The sequence below is a fragment of the Pongo abelii genome, chromosome 2 (assembly GCF_028885655.2).
Source record: "Pongo abelii isolate AG06213 chromosome 2, NHGRI_mPonAbe1-v2.0_pri, whole genome shotgun sequence".
Taxonomy (NCBI): Eukaryota; Metazoa; Chordata; class Mammalia; order Primates; family Hominidae; genus Pongo; species Pongo abelii.
The window spans coordinates 11,158,413-11,172,626 of NC_085928.1; the positions used below are offsets into that span (position 1 = coordinate 11,158,413).

Sequence of the window (14,214 nt, forward strand, 5' to 3'; positions counted from 1 at the left end):
AGGGAGGGATTGTGCTCCGATGTTGGAACCCTTTCTCCTCTGCACTTTTCTGAACTCCATGATTAGGTAGGTGGCCATGGGATGATTTTTATTTTTTTAATATCGCTTCCTCGAATCCCATGGCCACTGTGAGCTGGGTTGTTGGGGGGCCTGGGAGGTCCAGGAGTGGCTCTCTGTATGGCTTGAACCATGTCTCTGGTCGCTATTGACCCAGGAGTCCCTCAACAGCTGGTCCAGTGGGAGTTGCTCCCTGGGGTTGAGTGTGAAGAATTTTTAAATAATTTTTTCCATTAAAATGAAAAAAAAGTAGTAGTACTATTTTGAGTATTTTTTTTCTGTATATCCTTACAGTTCTGCTCATAAAATGGCAGGGCCCCAGCCACCATTTTGCATACCATGATGCCAAGGCTCCAAACATTGATGGCAGGTCATTGGTACCCATGGCCCAAGAAGAGTTCTGGGCCTGCTTAAGGGAGAGTCCCATTAAATGTTCTCAGTCTCTCTTTGCAAATATTGAACTAAACCCAAAGTCGGCTATTTTGATGTTAGGTTCTTTGTCAAAAAAGATATTAGGTTTGTTCTGATCCCAGGACAGCTCTTCCCAGCGGTCTCTTTTTCTGTTTTCAGTCTCCAGTGTAGCCCACACTTCCCAGACTCTCCGTCGCCTCCCAGTTGCCTTTCAGCACAACCTCCACTGTTTTGGAGAGTGCACTTAGGCTTGGACTTCTCCAAGCTCTGTTGCTCATGAAATCAGTTCCTTCGGGAGCAACTCACACCTGTTTTCTGCCTGCTGCTTTCCCAGGCAAACTCTCTGAGCCAGAGCTATGGTGCTGGGCACAGTGGTGCATCTCTCTCTGGTGACACCTGCACATTAGGAGCTGGGTGCTTGGTGAATGGGGCAGCAGCCCCAGTGTTCCTCCGCTGGCCTCTCTTAGCAGGGAACCCCACCCCATGGGCCAGGGAAGGGCGGCCGGGCCCCAGTATTCTCAAGGGTGCTGTACCCAACGCAAAGCCTCTATCCCATGAGTGGGGCCTGGGTGGAAGACAAGAGCCTCCACCTCTCAACCCACTTTCCTGGGCCGAGCAAGCGGTCTCAGCAAGCAGTAGCTGGTGGCATGATAAGAAAAGATGACATTCTGCCCCTCTTAGGAAGCAAATCCGCCAAGCGGGAGCTGGGGGGTGAGGGAGTCCTGTGATCTTGGAGAAAGCAGTCTGGAGTGGAGCCCCCCTCACTGGGGTGGGGAGTTAGGGAGGACAGGCATCTTATTTCACACACTGCAGGCCCTTGGTGTTCTTCCCAGGTGTTAGTAGGTTTTCTTGAATAAACACTTCTTCATTTGCTGTGTGCCCTTGGAATCATCCCAGAGATTTTATTTTAGTTATTTATTTATTTTTTGAGACGGAGTTTTGATCTTGGCACCCAGGCTGGAGTGCAATGGCACAATCTTGGCTCACTGCAACCTCTGTCTCCTGGGTTCAAGCAATTCTCCTGCCTCAGCCTCCTGAGTAGCTGAGATTACAGGCACCCACCACCACACTCAGCTAATTTTTATATTTTTAGTAGAGACGGAGTTTCACCATGTTGGCCAGGCTGGTCTTGAACTCCTGATCTCAAGTGAGATCTCTGGACCTCATCATCCCAGAGATTTTCAATGGCTGTGTGTGTGTTTCATGATTTCCGCCACCTTCAATGGGGGAGTCCATGGCCTCCTCACACTGTCCTGCAGAACTGGCACCTCTGGCTGGTTTTTGATATGTGGGGGTGTGGGTCTATGAGGCAAGAGCTCTGATTTTCGAGAGAAAATAGAAATCTCTGTTTTTACATGGAACACCTCCTGTTTAAAAAGTTTTTTGATTCCATTTTTTTTGGTGGTTGTTTGGTGTTTGGGGTGCTTTTTAAAAACATTCCTTCCATGTTTGACCTTAGTTTCCAGCTGTCTTGTAGAGAGGACCCTTTCTCAGTGCCATCCCTCAGGGAGAGGGAGGGAATCCCTCTGTTCTTGTTCTTCCCAGAGGTAGACCCTTGGATGGCAGGATGCCCTCAGCCCCTGGGAACACGCCTGTGGTTGGAGGATGCTGGAGGAGGGTAGGAGCCTGAAACTACAGGCAGTGTCCCCTAAGCATTCTTATCCCCTCATAGAAGAAAGAACAATTCCCCAGCTCTTCCTCCAGCCATGCGAGTGAGAAGAACCTTACATCTTAATTCTGACTGCTTGACATTTGCCTTGTTTTGTTTACTTTTAGAAATTAATAAAAACATCCCCATTACCAAGTGATGGGGAGTTCTAAGTTAGGGGAAATGTGTACAGTGCCATTGAAACTGGGCACCCTCTCATTCACTCATTCACAGCCATGGCTGCGTCTCTCCACTCATGGGTCCTATGAGCCTGTGAGGTGCAGCCAGTCATGGGGCCATTGTTCAGGCAAGGATGCATGTCCGGGATGAGCGGGGAGTGGGTGGCAGCTTCAGGGCCTGAAGTCAGGTGTGTCCTCCTTTTGCCTGAGACTGATGTGTGGACAGTGATGCACATCCCCAGCCCTTGCCCTTGGGAAGGTCACAGGGCTGGCCGGGGCCCTGCATGAAGTTTCATCCAGTGCCCAGGCCCCAACTCAGTGCCTGTGAATTTTATGTGAGCTTATGTCCTCCCCCGCTGGCCTCCAGGGCGAGTAATCAAGCAACACCTGGCCCATCACATGACGTTGACAAGCAGGCTGAAGGAAATGGAAGCCCATGGCTCCAGTGACCTTCAGAAATAGCTGCAGGGTTCCTTCTCCCCTGCAGTTGCCACCTGTCAGAGGACAAGCCTGAAATGTAATCAGGGCTCCCGGAAGTGAGGGCTGAGATGACGCAGGCAGACCCTTGGGGCCTGCGAAGCTTCAGGGCATGTGATGGTTTCAGAGCGGCCAAGTGCCCTCCATTACCCAAGCCTCCAGGGTGGCCTGGTGGGCGCCCCCTTACAGCATAATTTTGGGGTGCATTTAGCCGCTGTGTGCCAGCCTGAGGGGCATGCCAGGCTCCAGAGATGGTTGAACGGCCATCCCTTGGGAAATTGAGTGGAAGAGCAATGGATTTCCCCACTGCCATTTTATGTCTTGGTTTAAAATGTGCAAAATGCTTTTTCTGAAGGAGAAGAAAAGGAGAAAAAGCCCTTCCCTGTGCTGCCCTGTGTGGGGCTCTGCGGTGGGGCACCACAGAATTTCTTGGCATTGTGAAGGACCTGCCCACTAATGACAGTAGTAACTTTGCAGGAATTTCAAGTCAGAGCCTCAAATTGGGTCCTCAAATTGAGAAAGCGCTTGTTACTCTCTGTAATTTTCCAGTGGGTCTTCTTTGGGTGAAATGTAATAAACTGGGGTAAATCAGTGGCTCCCGGACCCTGCTCCTCAGCCTATTTTGACACCAGGCTAGTGTGACGATGGCTCGAGTTACATAGCCATGGTTTTGGAGTATAAGCGTGACGTCCATCTTGGATCTTTGTTAATCTACTGTAAGTCATTGTATGAAATAACCCAGATACACTTCATCTGTACCTTGTGCCCTCGAGCTCGCTTACATGGGTGGCATGGACAGCTTGCTGATCCTCCTTGCCCCCAGCCAGCCGTGGCCTTTGCCTTTGTCCACTCTCCCTCCTCCCCTCCCCACATTCCATTCTGGCTGAAGGAGGCATCCAGCCCCATTCCCCTGGGAAGTGGAGAGTCAGGGATAAGAGCCTAAACTGGGAGTGTCTGCTCATATTCCCCAACTAGAAGTTATGTACCTGAGGACAACCCTTAGGACAGGGCCTACCCGACACACAGTCAGTACTCACCAGTGTTTCTTGTTGGTGAATGGATTTATTCTGTTGTGTCATATATCAGCACCTGTTGTGGGCCAGACCCTGGGCTGGCAGATGAACGGGAAGCCCTGCCTAGAGAGAGGATGCAGTGACAAACACAGTGGGAAAGAGGCAGCTCTGAAGATAAGGCTGAGGAAGGGGGTGACTGGTCCCTCTGGTGGGAGGAGAGATGTTTCAGAGGAGCTGATTTGCTGGGTCTGGAAGGATGAGTAGCTGGGGGAGGGCACTGCTGTAAGACCCTGGGCAGGATATGGGTCCTGGACCAGGAGGACCAGGAGGAGCCGAGATCACACCAGCTCGGGCAACAGAGTGAGACTGTGCCTCAATTATCTCTTTTTTTGAGACAGAGTCTCGCTTTTTTTTTTTTTTAAAGACAGAGTCTCGCTCTGTCACCCAGGCTGGAATGCAGTGGTGTGATCTTGGCTCACTGCAATCTCTACCTCCTGGGTTCAGAGATTCTCCTGTCTTAGCCTCCTGAGTAACTGGGACTACAGGTGCCTGCCACTACACCCTTTTAATTTTTGTATTTTTAGTAGAGATGGGGTTTTGCCATGTTGGCCTCGCTGGTCTTGAAATCCTGGCCTCAAGTGATCCACCCACCCCAGCCTCCCAAAGTGCTAGGATTACAGGCATGAGCCATCATGCCCAGCTTCAAGAATCTGCCTCAAAGAAAAAATAATAATAATCAGCGTGGGGGTGCATACCTGTAGTCCCAGCTACTCAGGAGGCTGAAGTGGAAGGATTGCTTGAGCCTTGGAGGTCAAGGCTGCAGTGAACTGTGATTGTGCTACTGCTCTGCAGCCTGGGTAACAGAGGGAGACTTTGTCTCAAAGAACAAACAAACAAACAAAAAAGAGTAGTTTGAACTGGCAAAAGAAAGGATTAGCAAACTTAAAGATAGACTGATAGACATTATGCAATGTGAAGAACAGAGTGAAAAAAGACTGAAGAAAAATGGAGTCACAGGGAAATATGGGGCACTACCAAGTTACATAATGGGAGAACATGGAAGACAGGAGAGAAAGAAAAGAGGAGAAAAAATCCTAAAAACAACAATGGCTCAAAATTTCCCAAATTTATTGGAAGATATTAATATACACATCCAGGAAGCCCAGTGAAATCCACATAAGATAAACCCAAAGACATACACAAATAGAAGAACATTCCTGGGGTCAGAACAAATCACAAATACCTTCTTCAGAAACTATCCCTTCAGAAGGTCCTGAACATGATTGGATCTGTTGTGTAAACTGAAACAGTTTAAACAATGTTGAAAGCCAAAGGCTAGAAACAAATCTTGAAAGCAGCAAGAGAAAAATGACTCATCATTAGCAAAGGAACTCCCAAAAGATTAACAGCTGACTTCTCATCAGAAACAATGGAGGCCAGAGGGAGTAGGATAACATTATCAAGGTGCTCAAAAAAAACCCCCAAAACACCCATCAACCAAGAGTCCTATATCCAACACAGTTAACTCAAAATGGATCAAAGACTGAGACATAAGAGCTAAAACTATACAACTCTTACAAAAAAGCATAGGGTAGCCGGATGAGGTGGCTTATGGCAACAAGAGGCTGCGGCTGCCGCAGGGCAGCCAGGAGATGCCTCTCCATAGTAGTTTGATGTTTCTGCATGTGTCCAACAAAGAAAAAAAGGAATAAGATCTCCCCAACGTAGTTGCGCAGCTGAAGACAAAAATCAAGTAGGTGGGGCAGTCAAGCCGCACTTCTTGCATTTTACTATATTTATTCTGTCTTTATTAGCATTATTTTAATTGGCAAATCATGCTTGTATTCATTCATGGGGTACAATGTGAGGATTAGATAGATGTGTGCACTGTGGAATGAGGATATCCCGCTACTTAGCATCTCCACCACCTCAGAGAGACCAATTCCACACGATGTCCTGGAAGTGTTGATCTAAAAAAGTTGACCCCATAGAAGTAGCAAGTAGATTGATGGTGATCGGGGTCAAAGAGTGGCAGAGGGAGGGAAAGGGGGGTTGTCAGTTAAAGGACCAAAGTCTGGACAGGAGGAAGGGGTTTTGACATCTAGTGCGCAGCAGGGTGACCAGAGTCAATGAGAATGTGTTGCCTTTTGCAAAACACCTGAAAGAGTCCGTGTCAAATGTCTCTCTGCATTTAGATTGGAGAGGATGAAGGCCCTGAGGTCCAAGAACATTGAAACCTGACAGTGGATGCCAACAGCTGCGGAGAGGAGCCGGGCCCGTGCTGCCGTGTGCCCAGCAATCCTGCTCTATTTTATCTTTTTAAATAAAGGTGGTTCCTGATAAACTACCGTTTCTTGCAAATCTTGTAATAGCATTGGAAAGGTGGCAGATGGGTCACAGACACTCTGCTGCTTTGCTCCCTCCCTGCACAGAACGGGGGCGTGCATACCCTAGTTTAGGCAGCATGCAGTCATGTGATCCTCTCAGTTACTCAAAAAAAATTGAAAAATTGAGAGGAAAAAGACCTCAGAGAAGTATCAGGGTGACCCCACCCGCAGCAAATCATTACCAGTGGCTCTGAAGGGCTGAGGCTCTGAGCGGGTGGAGGGCAGAGTCCCACACATTGTGAACGGCCTCCGCACACTCACACTGCCTGGTGAACATTTTCAGAAGGACCAGTGGCCCCTTCAGGTCTCATCTGCCTGTGTTAATCATGCTGAGAAGTCTCCAGGAGGATCCTGAAGTCCTGGGAACCAGACTGTGCTGGGGTCAGAGTAGCTCCCATCAGGGAGCCTCCTCATGTATTACTAGGAAGTTTGAGGGAGGTCCAGAGGGCCTCGCCCTTATTCATGGCCGGTGGCTCAGTGTGCACAGCCTAGAACATGCGGTGACCCTGCCCACTACTGATGGTGGCCAGGGACTGTCCTGGAGTTCCATCGGTCAGATAAGATTCTCCTTCTCCAATAAAGAGCAGGACCAGGAAGCAAGAAGTGACCTGGGGAGAGGGTAGGAGTGCTGTGGGGCTCCTTGTCTCCCCAGTGTGCTGTTGTCCATAAAATCCACTTTGGGTTTAAGGGTCCCCCAGGTGTGAATACTGAAGAAAGAAAGAAAGAAAGAAAAAAGAAAGAAAGGAAGAGAGAAAGAAAGAAAGAAAGAAAGAAAGAAAGAAAGAAAGAGGAAAGAAAGAAGAAAGAGACAGAAAGAAAAGAAAAATAAAGAGAAAGAAATAAAGAGAGAAAGAAAGAAAAGAAAAGAAAGAAGGCGGGCCGGAGGGAAGAAGGGATGGAGGGAGGGAAAGAAAGAGAGAGAGAAAGAAAAGAAAGGAAGAGAAAAGAAAAAAGGAAAGAGAAGGAAAGAAAGGGAAGGAAAAGGGAAAGGGGGAAAGGAGGAAAAGAAGAAAAGAAGCTTATCTTTTCTCTTTCTTTCTTTCTTCTTTCTCTTTCTTTCTTCTTTTTCTTTCTTTCTTCCTTCTCTATCTTCTTTCTCTTTCTTTCTTTTTCTTTCTTTCCCTTTCTTTCTTTCTTTCTGTCTTCTTTCTCTTTCTTTCTCTCTTTCTTTTCTTTCATAAATACATTCTTTAGTGGTGATTTCTGAGATTTTGATGCACCCGGCACCCTAGCAGTGTACACTGTACCCAGTGTGTAGTCCTTTTTTCCCTTGCCCCCCTCCTACACTTTCTCCCAAGTCCCCAAAGTCCATTGTATCATTCTTATGCCTTTGTGTCCTCATAGCTTAGCTCCCACTCTTGAGAACATATGATGTTTGGTTTTCCATTCCTGAGTTACTTTGCTTAGAATAATGGTCTCCAATTCCATCCAGGTTGCTGCGAATGCCATTATTTCATTATATTTTATGGCCGAGTAGTATTCCATCATATATATATATTACATTTTCTTTATCCACTTGTTGACTGATGGTTGGGTTGGTTCCATATTTTTGCAGTTGCAAATTGTGCTGCTATGAACATTCATGTGCAAGTATCTTTTTCGAATGATGACTTCTTTTCCTCTGGGTAGATATACAGGAGTGGGATTGCTGGATCAAATGGTAGATCTGCTTTTAGTTCTTTAGGGAATCTCCACACTGTTTTCCATAGAGGTTGTACTACTTCACATTCCCACCAACAATGTAAAAGTGTTCCCTGTTCACTGCTTCCACGCCAACATCTGTTATTTTTAATTTTTTGATTATGGCCATTCTTGCAGGAGTAAGGTGGTATCACATCGTGGTTTTGATTTGCATTTCCCTGATCATTACTGATGTTGAGCATTTTTCCATATGTTTGTTGGCCATTTGTATATCTTCTTTTGAGAATGTCTATTCATGTCCTCAGGCCAGCAGAGTAAACAGACAACCCACAGAGTGGGATAAAATCTTCACAATCTATACTTCTGACAAAGGACCAATATCCAGAATCTACAAGGAACTCAAACAAATCAGCAAGAAGAAAACAAACAATCCCATCAAAAAGTGCCAGCTTCAAAAATAACCAATCTACTACCACACGTAGCCCAGATGAGGAATGAAAACTGCCTGGGGGACCAATGGCCCAGGCTCACCATGGCGATGGCCTTGGCCTCCTGGTAGGCCATCTTGATGTCATCCGTGGCATTGGTGTTGAGGAAGAATTAGCCCGAGTCTTTCCTGTCTTGGAGCTCCACCTGCAGGAGGCAGATTTGGGGAGGGCAGGCAGCATGTCAGAGGGCGAGGGGTCCCCTGGTGGGCCTCACCCAGGCAGGGGGTGACAGGGCAAGGGCTGGATCTGAACGCCAGGGTGGTTGTAGATGGTCACCTCTTCTGGGCTCACTCTAACGTCCTCCACCAGAATGAGTTCTGTAGAGGCTGACACAGGCACCAGAGGGTCGTGCTGAAGGGCAAGGGCAAGACCATCAGATCCAGGAGGCCACAGGCCACTCAAGAGCCAACATCAGGTCAGCCTGCAGGCTGCTCCTCTAGAAGAGCAGGCCCAAAAGCCCCAGAGCCTGGCCTTGCTCCTAGTCACAAGCCCCAATAAGCCCCTGGTGCTCCTGAGCCCAGAGGACTGGCCACAGCCCCTTTGAGGCCTCCCTTCAGCTCCTCAAGAGGGAGTGAGTTGCTGACTCCTCCAATCCAGACCAAGAAGGGGGTTGGCAACAGTCTGTCTTAGATGCCACCCCACCCCGCCAGTCCCCAGCGGTGGGTGACTCACACACACGCCTTGCCCTTCGGGGCCTCACAGTAAAGGGCCAGATTTGGAGCGTGTGGCAGACACCACCTCAGGGTGGATGGGAAGGCTGCTGGCCAGTCTGGGCAGTGGGGGGAGGGTCCCCTGGAAGAGTGCCACGGTTGGCTCATGAGAGGACAAGGACAGCCCTCATCGCCTAGGGCGGCACACGACCCACCGAGCTCTACTTCCCTCCACATGTCACACAAGAGAGCCAACCAGATCTGAGGCACCCAGAGAGTTGTATGTTTGAACACCTCCTCAGGGCCACAAGTGTGCCAGGCACTCAGGGTGCAGCAGCTGCCCACAGGGAGAGGCGACTCCAATGCAAAGATGGAAAAGCAAGACTGAGTCAATGACAGGAAGGTGTACAGTGTGGGTGACAAGGACAAGGATGGGGTCTGCAAGGGAGAGCAGCTCTCAGGGGAAGAGAGACTGCAAGGGGAGGAAGCTTGAATGCCTCAGCAATTGGGTGGGTGGGGGAGCGTCAGGGCAGAGGGAGGAAGTGCAAAGTCCTGGGGGGAACCCGTTGGGGTGTTCAGGCACCAGGCAGGAGGCCATGACGCCCCCCACTCCCGACTAAGGGATTCCTGGTGTCAGTGAGGACTGAGCCATCTGGGAAAGGCACAGGTGTGTCCCTTCAGCCCCACCTCCCTCCAGGCCAGCCTCCCTAGTGCTGCCCCCATGAGGCCCCAGCCTCTTCCAAAGCTTGCTCCCCAGGAGGCATTAGGACCTCCTCATCCTGGCATTTAGGGACCCTGGGAATCCAACCTCACTTTCCTCTTCCAGCCTGTACCTGCTGCCTCCACCATATTCAAGACCTAAGTTTCCTGGTGGCCATGTCCCCCATGGGGTGGCTGTCATCTAGGCAGGGTTATTCCTGGGGAGCCCTTGGCATCCCCACCTCCAATGCACCCCACCTCCAATGCACCCCACCTCCAATGCACCTATACTATATATATATATTTTTTTTTTTTTGAGACAGAATCTTGCTCTGTCTTCTAGGCTGGAGTACAATGGGGCAATCTTGGCTCACTGCAACCTCTGCCTCCCAGGTTCAAACAATTCTCCCACCTCAGCCTCCCAAGTAGCTGGAATTACAGGCATCTCACATCATGCCTGGCTAATTTTTGTATTTTTGTAGAGATGGGGTTTCACCATGTTTGCCAGGCTGGTTTTGAACTCCTGACCTCAGGTGATCTGCCTGCCTTGGCCTCCCAAAGTACTGGGATTACAGGCGTGTGCAGTCTAGTGCACCTATACTATTAATAGCAGCGCCTCTGCCTGGGGCCCTCGAGAGAGGCTGGGGTTGGGGAGAGGCGGTCCGGCAGGCAGCAATCCATGTACCCAGACAGTGGCAAGTGTGTGTGTGTGTGTGTGTGAGTACATGTGCGTGTGGGTGTGTGTGCGCATGTGCATGTGTGTGCATGTGTGTGTGTGCATTTGTGTATGCGTGTGAAGGGGGTGGGTAAGGGTTTCTGCACCATGACAGCAGGAAAGCACAAGTGGTTCTGGGATTCAAGACAGAAGGGGCTCCTCTGTGTCTGGGGCTCAGGGATGCTCCCCAGCGTGCTGGATATCTCAGTTGGGACTGGAAGGACAGGAGGTCACCCAGTGAAGGAGAGTAAGGGGCGGATTCCAGGCATTGGGGACTGTGTGCAGGAGATAGGACCAAACTGGGCACACTGGGTGGTCTGTAAGGCAGGGCTGTGGGGAGAACAGGCTGCCCAGGCGAGTCCTGGTGGACAAGGAGAAGGGCTTCCCTCTAAAGGTCTCAGGGCCACCAGGTGGGTGGTGGAGGCCAGAGGTGACTTTCCCTTGGATCCCTCTGGAAGCCTGAATGGAGGGTCACGGGTGGGGGAGGCTGGATGCAGTGAGGCTGGTGAGGAGGCAAAGTTCAGCTGAGCCCACTCCCAAGTCAGGAGCAGAGTCAGGGTTTGAAGGCTGTGGCACAGCAAGGGTGCTCAGAACTATTCCACAGGGCCTGCGGCCCACAGAATACAGGCTCAGCTTCTGTCCTGGAACTCGAGCTCTCCAAACCTGGCCCCAGTCCCACCTTCAGACTAGCACATCACTCCAGCGAGCCACCCTCGGTCATCCCCAGGACTTCGCAGAGGCTATCCTCCTGCCCTTGTCCCTAACTCACTTAGGCAACCCCTCCTCACACTACAGGCTCAGCACACTGGCCTGGAGAAAGAGCTGCTTCCTCCCCTACCCAGCGCCGACCTGCAGCCCAGGCCACTCTTCTCTGGCCCCCGCTTCACCTGGTGCTCCTCATCCTGAAGGAGCTTCATGGCTGGGGTGTCTCCCTGACCAGGCTATGGGCTTGTGGAGGGTAGGGTGTGTCTGTTTCCTTCCATGTCTGCAGCAGGATCTCAACTACATGAGGAAGGAAAAGTCCTACAAGGAAAGGAAAATGTTCCCTCCCTTCTCAATGATCGGGACCAATCATCCAGAGTTGAAAGAAAAGGAATGGAATATTTTGAATGTAGACATTAGGAAATCTTTGAAAACCAAAAGTTATTACAGATTTTCAAACTACAAATGAAAATGCCATTGAAGCATTGTACAGTTTAAATAGCTAAGAAACTAAACATCAGTCTCTATAAGCCATCTAGACATAAAACACCCTTTATTCAAAAGGGAAAATGTTCTTAGGAACAAAAGTGAGAAAACCACTGTGAATGATCCCCAGGCATGGTCCGTGTTTAGCTCTGACCTCGTGAACAGCCCCTGTGATGGATTCACATACAGAGTCTGTTTTTGGTCCATTTTATCTCTGGAAGCTGCTTTGTGACTGGAGGACTCTCACTGATTTACTCTGCATTGTTCTAGTTAGCATTATTAGTGCAGATATTATAGTTAGTATCATTGCTTAATATTTTAAGTGTCGTTAATATACTGAGTATTGTTGATAGTGTTTTAGTGTAGTCAATTTAGTCAGTATCATGGCTTAGAATTTCAGCACCATCAGTATAGTCAGCATCGTTGCTTAGAATTTTGGTGCAGTTAGTATAATCAGTGCCATTGCTCAGTATTTTAGCGGTTAGTATAGTTGTGTTGTTGCTTAGCATTGTTAGTACAGTCAGTATAGTTAGTAACATTGCTTACTATTTTAGCACAGTCAGTGTAGTTAGAGTAATTGCTTAGTATTTTAGAGTAGTTAGTATAGTCAATATCACTCTTTCGTATTTTGGCATAGTTAATATAGTCAGTATCATTGCTAAGTATTTTACCACAGTTGGTATAGTCAGTTTCATTGCTAAGTATTTTACCACAGTTGGTATAGTCAGTATTGTTGCTTAGTATTTTACCACAGTTGGTATAGTCAGTTTCATTGCTAAGTATTTTACCACAGTTGGTATAGTCGGTATTGTTTCTTAGTATTTTACTGAAGTTAGTATAGTGATTATTATTGCTTAGTATTGTTAATGTAGTTAGTATGCTCGGTATCACTGCTTGGTATTTTAGCATAGTATAGTCAGTATGATTGCATATCATTATTGCAGTCAGTATTTTAGCATAATCAGTAAAGTCAGTATCATTCTTTAGTATTTTGGCATAGTTAGTATATTATCATTGCTTGATATGTTAGCAGAGTTAGTAGAATCAATATTGTCGCCTAGAATTTTAGTGTGGGAAATACACTCAGTATTACTGTATAGTATTTGAGCATAGTTACCATTCTAGGTATCATTGCTTAGCATCTTAGTGTAGTTAGTATAGTCAGTATCATTTCTTAGTATTTTATGGTAGGTAGTATAGTCAGTATCATTGCTTGATATGTTAGCATAGTTAGTAGAATCAATATTGTTGCCTAGAATTTTAGTGTGGGAAATACACTCAGTACCACTGTATAGCATTTGAGCATAGTTACCATTCTAGGTATCATTGCTTAGCATCTTAGTGTAGTTAGTGTAGTCAGTATCATTTCTTAGTATTTTATGGTAGTATAGTCACTAGTTTGATCAGGATTTTAGTGCAGTCAATATAAGTATGGTTGCATAGCATTTTATCGTACTTAGTATAGTCACTATGGTTCTTTCATATGTTAGTGTGTTAGCCTAATTAGTATAGTCGTATGGTTGCTTAGTATTTTAGCGTAGTTGGTATAGTCAGTAGAGTTGATTAAAATTTTAGCATAGTCAGCTGAGTCAGTATGATTGCTTAGTATTTTAGCATAGTCTGCATAGTCACTATCGTTGCTTAGTACTGTAGCATAGTTAGTATAGTAACTATGGCTACTTAGTATTTTAGCATCGTTAATATAGTCAGTATGGTTGCTTAGTATTTTAGCATGGTTAGTATGGTCAGTAGGGTTGATTAGGATTTTAGTGTAGTCAGTAGAGTTGGTATGGTTGCTTAGTATTTTAGCTTAGTCTGCATAATCACTATCATTGCTTAGTACTTTAGTGTAGTTAGCATAGTCAATACGGTTACTTAGTATTTTAGCATCATTAACAAAGTCAGTATGGTTGCTTAGTAGTTTAGTGTAGTTAGTATAGTTAGTAGGGTTGCTTAGTGTTTTAGCATAGTCAGTATAGTTAGCATCTTTGGTTAGTTTCATTACAGTAGTCAGTAGAGTCAGTATCATGGTTTAGTGTTTTAGCCCAGTTAGTATAGTCAGTGTGGTTACTTAGCATTTTAGCAAAGTCAGTACAGTTAGTATCGTTAGTTAGTATTGTGTTATGGTAATTAGTATAGTCGGTATTGTGGCTTAGTATAGTTTAGCATAGTTAGTACAGTCAGCACTGTTGCTCAGTATTTTAGGGTAGTTAGTATAGTCTGTATTGTTACTCATTATTTTACCATAATATAGTCAATATTGTTGCTTAGCGTTTTGGCATAGTCAGCACAGTCAGTATCATTGCTTAGTATTTTAGCAGGGTCAGTGTGTTCACTATTGTTGCTTTTTGTTTTAATGTAGTTAATACAGTCAGTAGTGTTGCTTAGCATCTTAGCATAATTGTACAGTCAGTATCATTTCTTAGTATTTTAGTGTAGTTAGCATGGTCACTATGGTTGCTTAACCATTCAGTGTAGTTAGTATAGTCAGTATGCTTTCTTAATATTTTAGCATAGTTAGTATAGAGAGTGTCAATGTTGAGTATTGCTAGCATAGTTGGTATAGTCAGTATCACGTCTAAGCATGTTAAGAGTTGTTAGTCTAGGTCAGGCGCGGTGGCTCACGCCTGTAATCCCAGCACTTTGGGAGGCCGAGGCGGG

General features: G+C 46.9%; 1 protein-coding gene across 3 annotated transcripts in view; it reads right to left on the reverse strand.

Moving 5' to 3' along the window:
* The window catches only part of LOC129058438 (uncharacterized), a 41,048-nt gene that overhangs the window by 17,049 nt on the left and 9,785 nt on the right, over nucleotides 1-14,214 (reverse strand). For 2 of the 3 annotated variants that reach the window (XR_008523533.2, XM_054551317.2), the window contains exons 3-4: nucleotides 4,541-8,652; nucleotides 3,810-3,908 (exon numbers count right to left, since the gene is read on the reverse strand). Coding sequence is in view for 2 of the 3 variants with exons in the window: in XM_054551317.2 (XP_054407292.2) it covers nucleotides 3,810-3,851 (42 nt within the window). In the remaining variant the exon portion in view is untranslated. The remainder of the gene's footprint in view (nucleotides 1-3,809; nucleotides 3,909-4,540; nucleotides 8,653-14,214) is intronic. The other variant, XM_054551316.2, reaches the window with a different exon arrangement.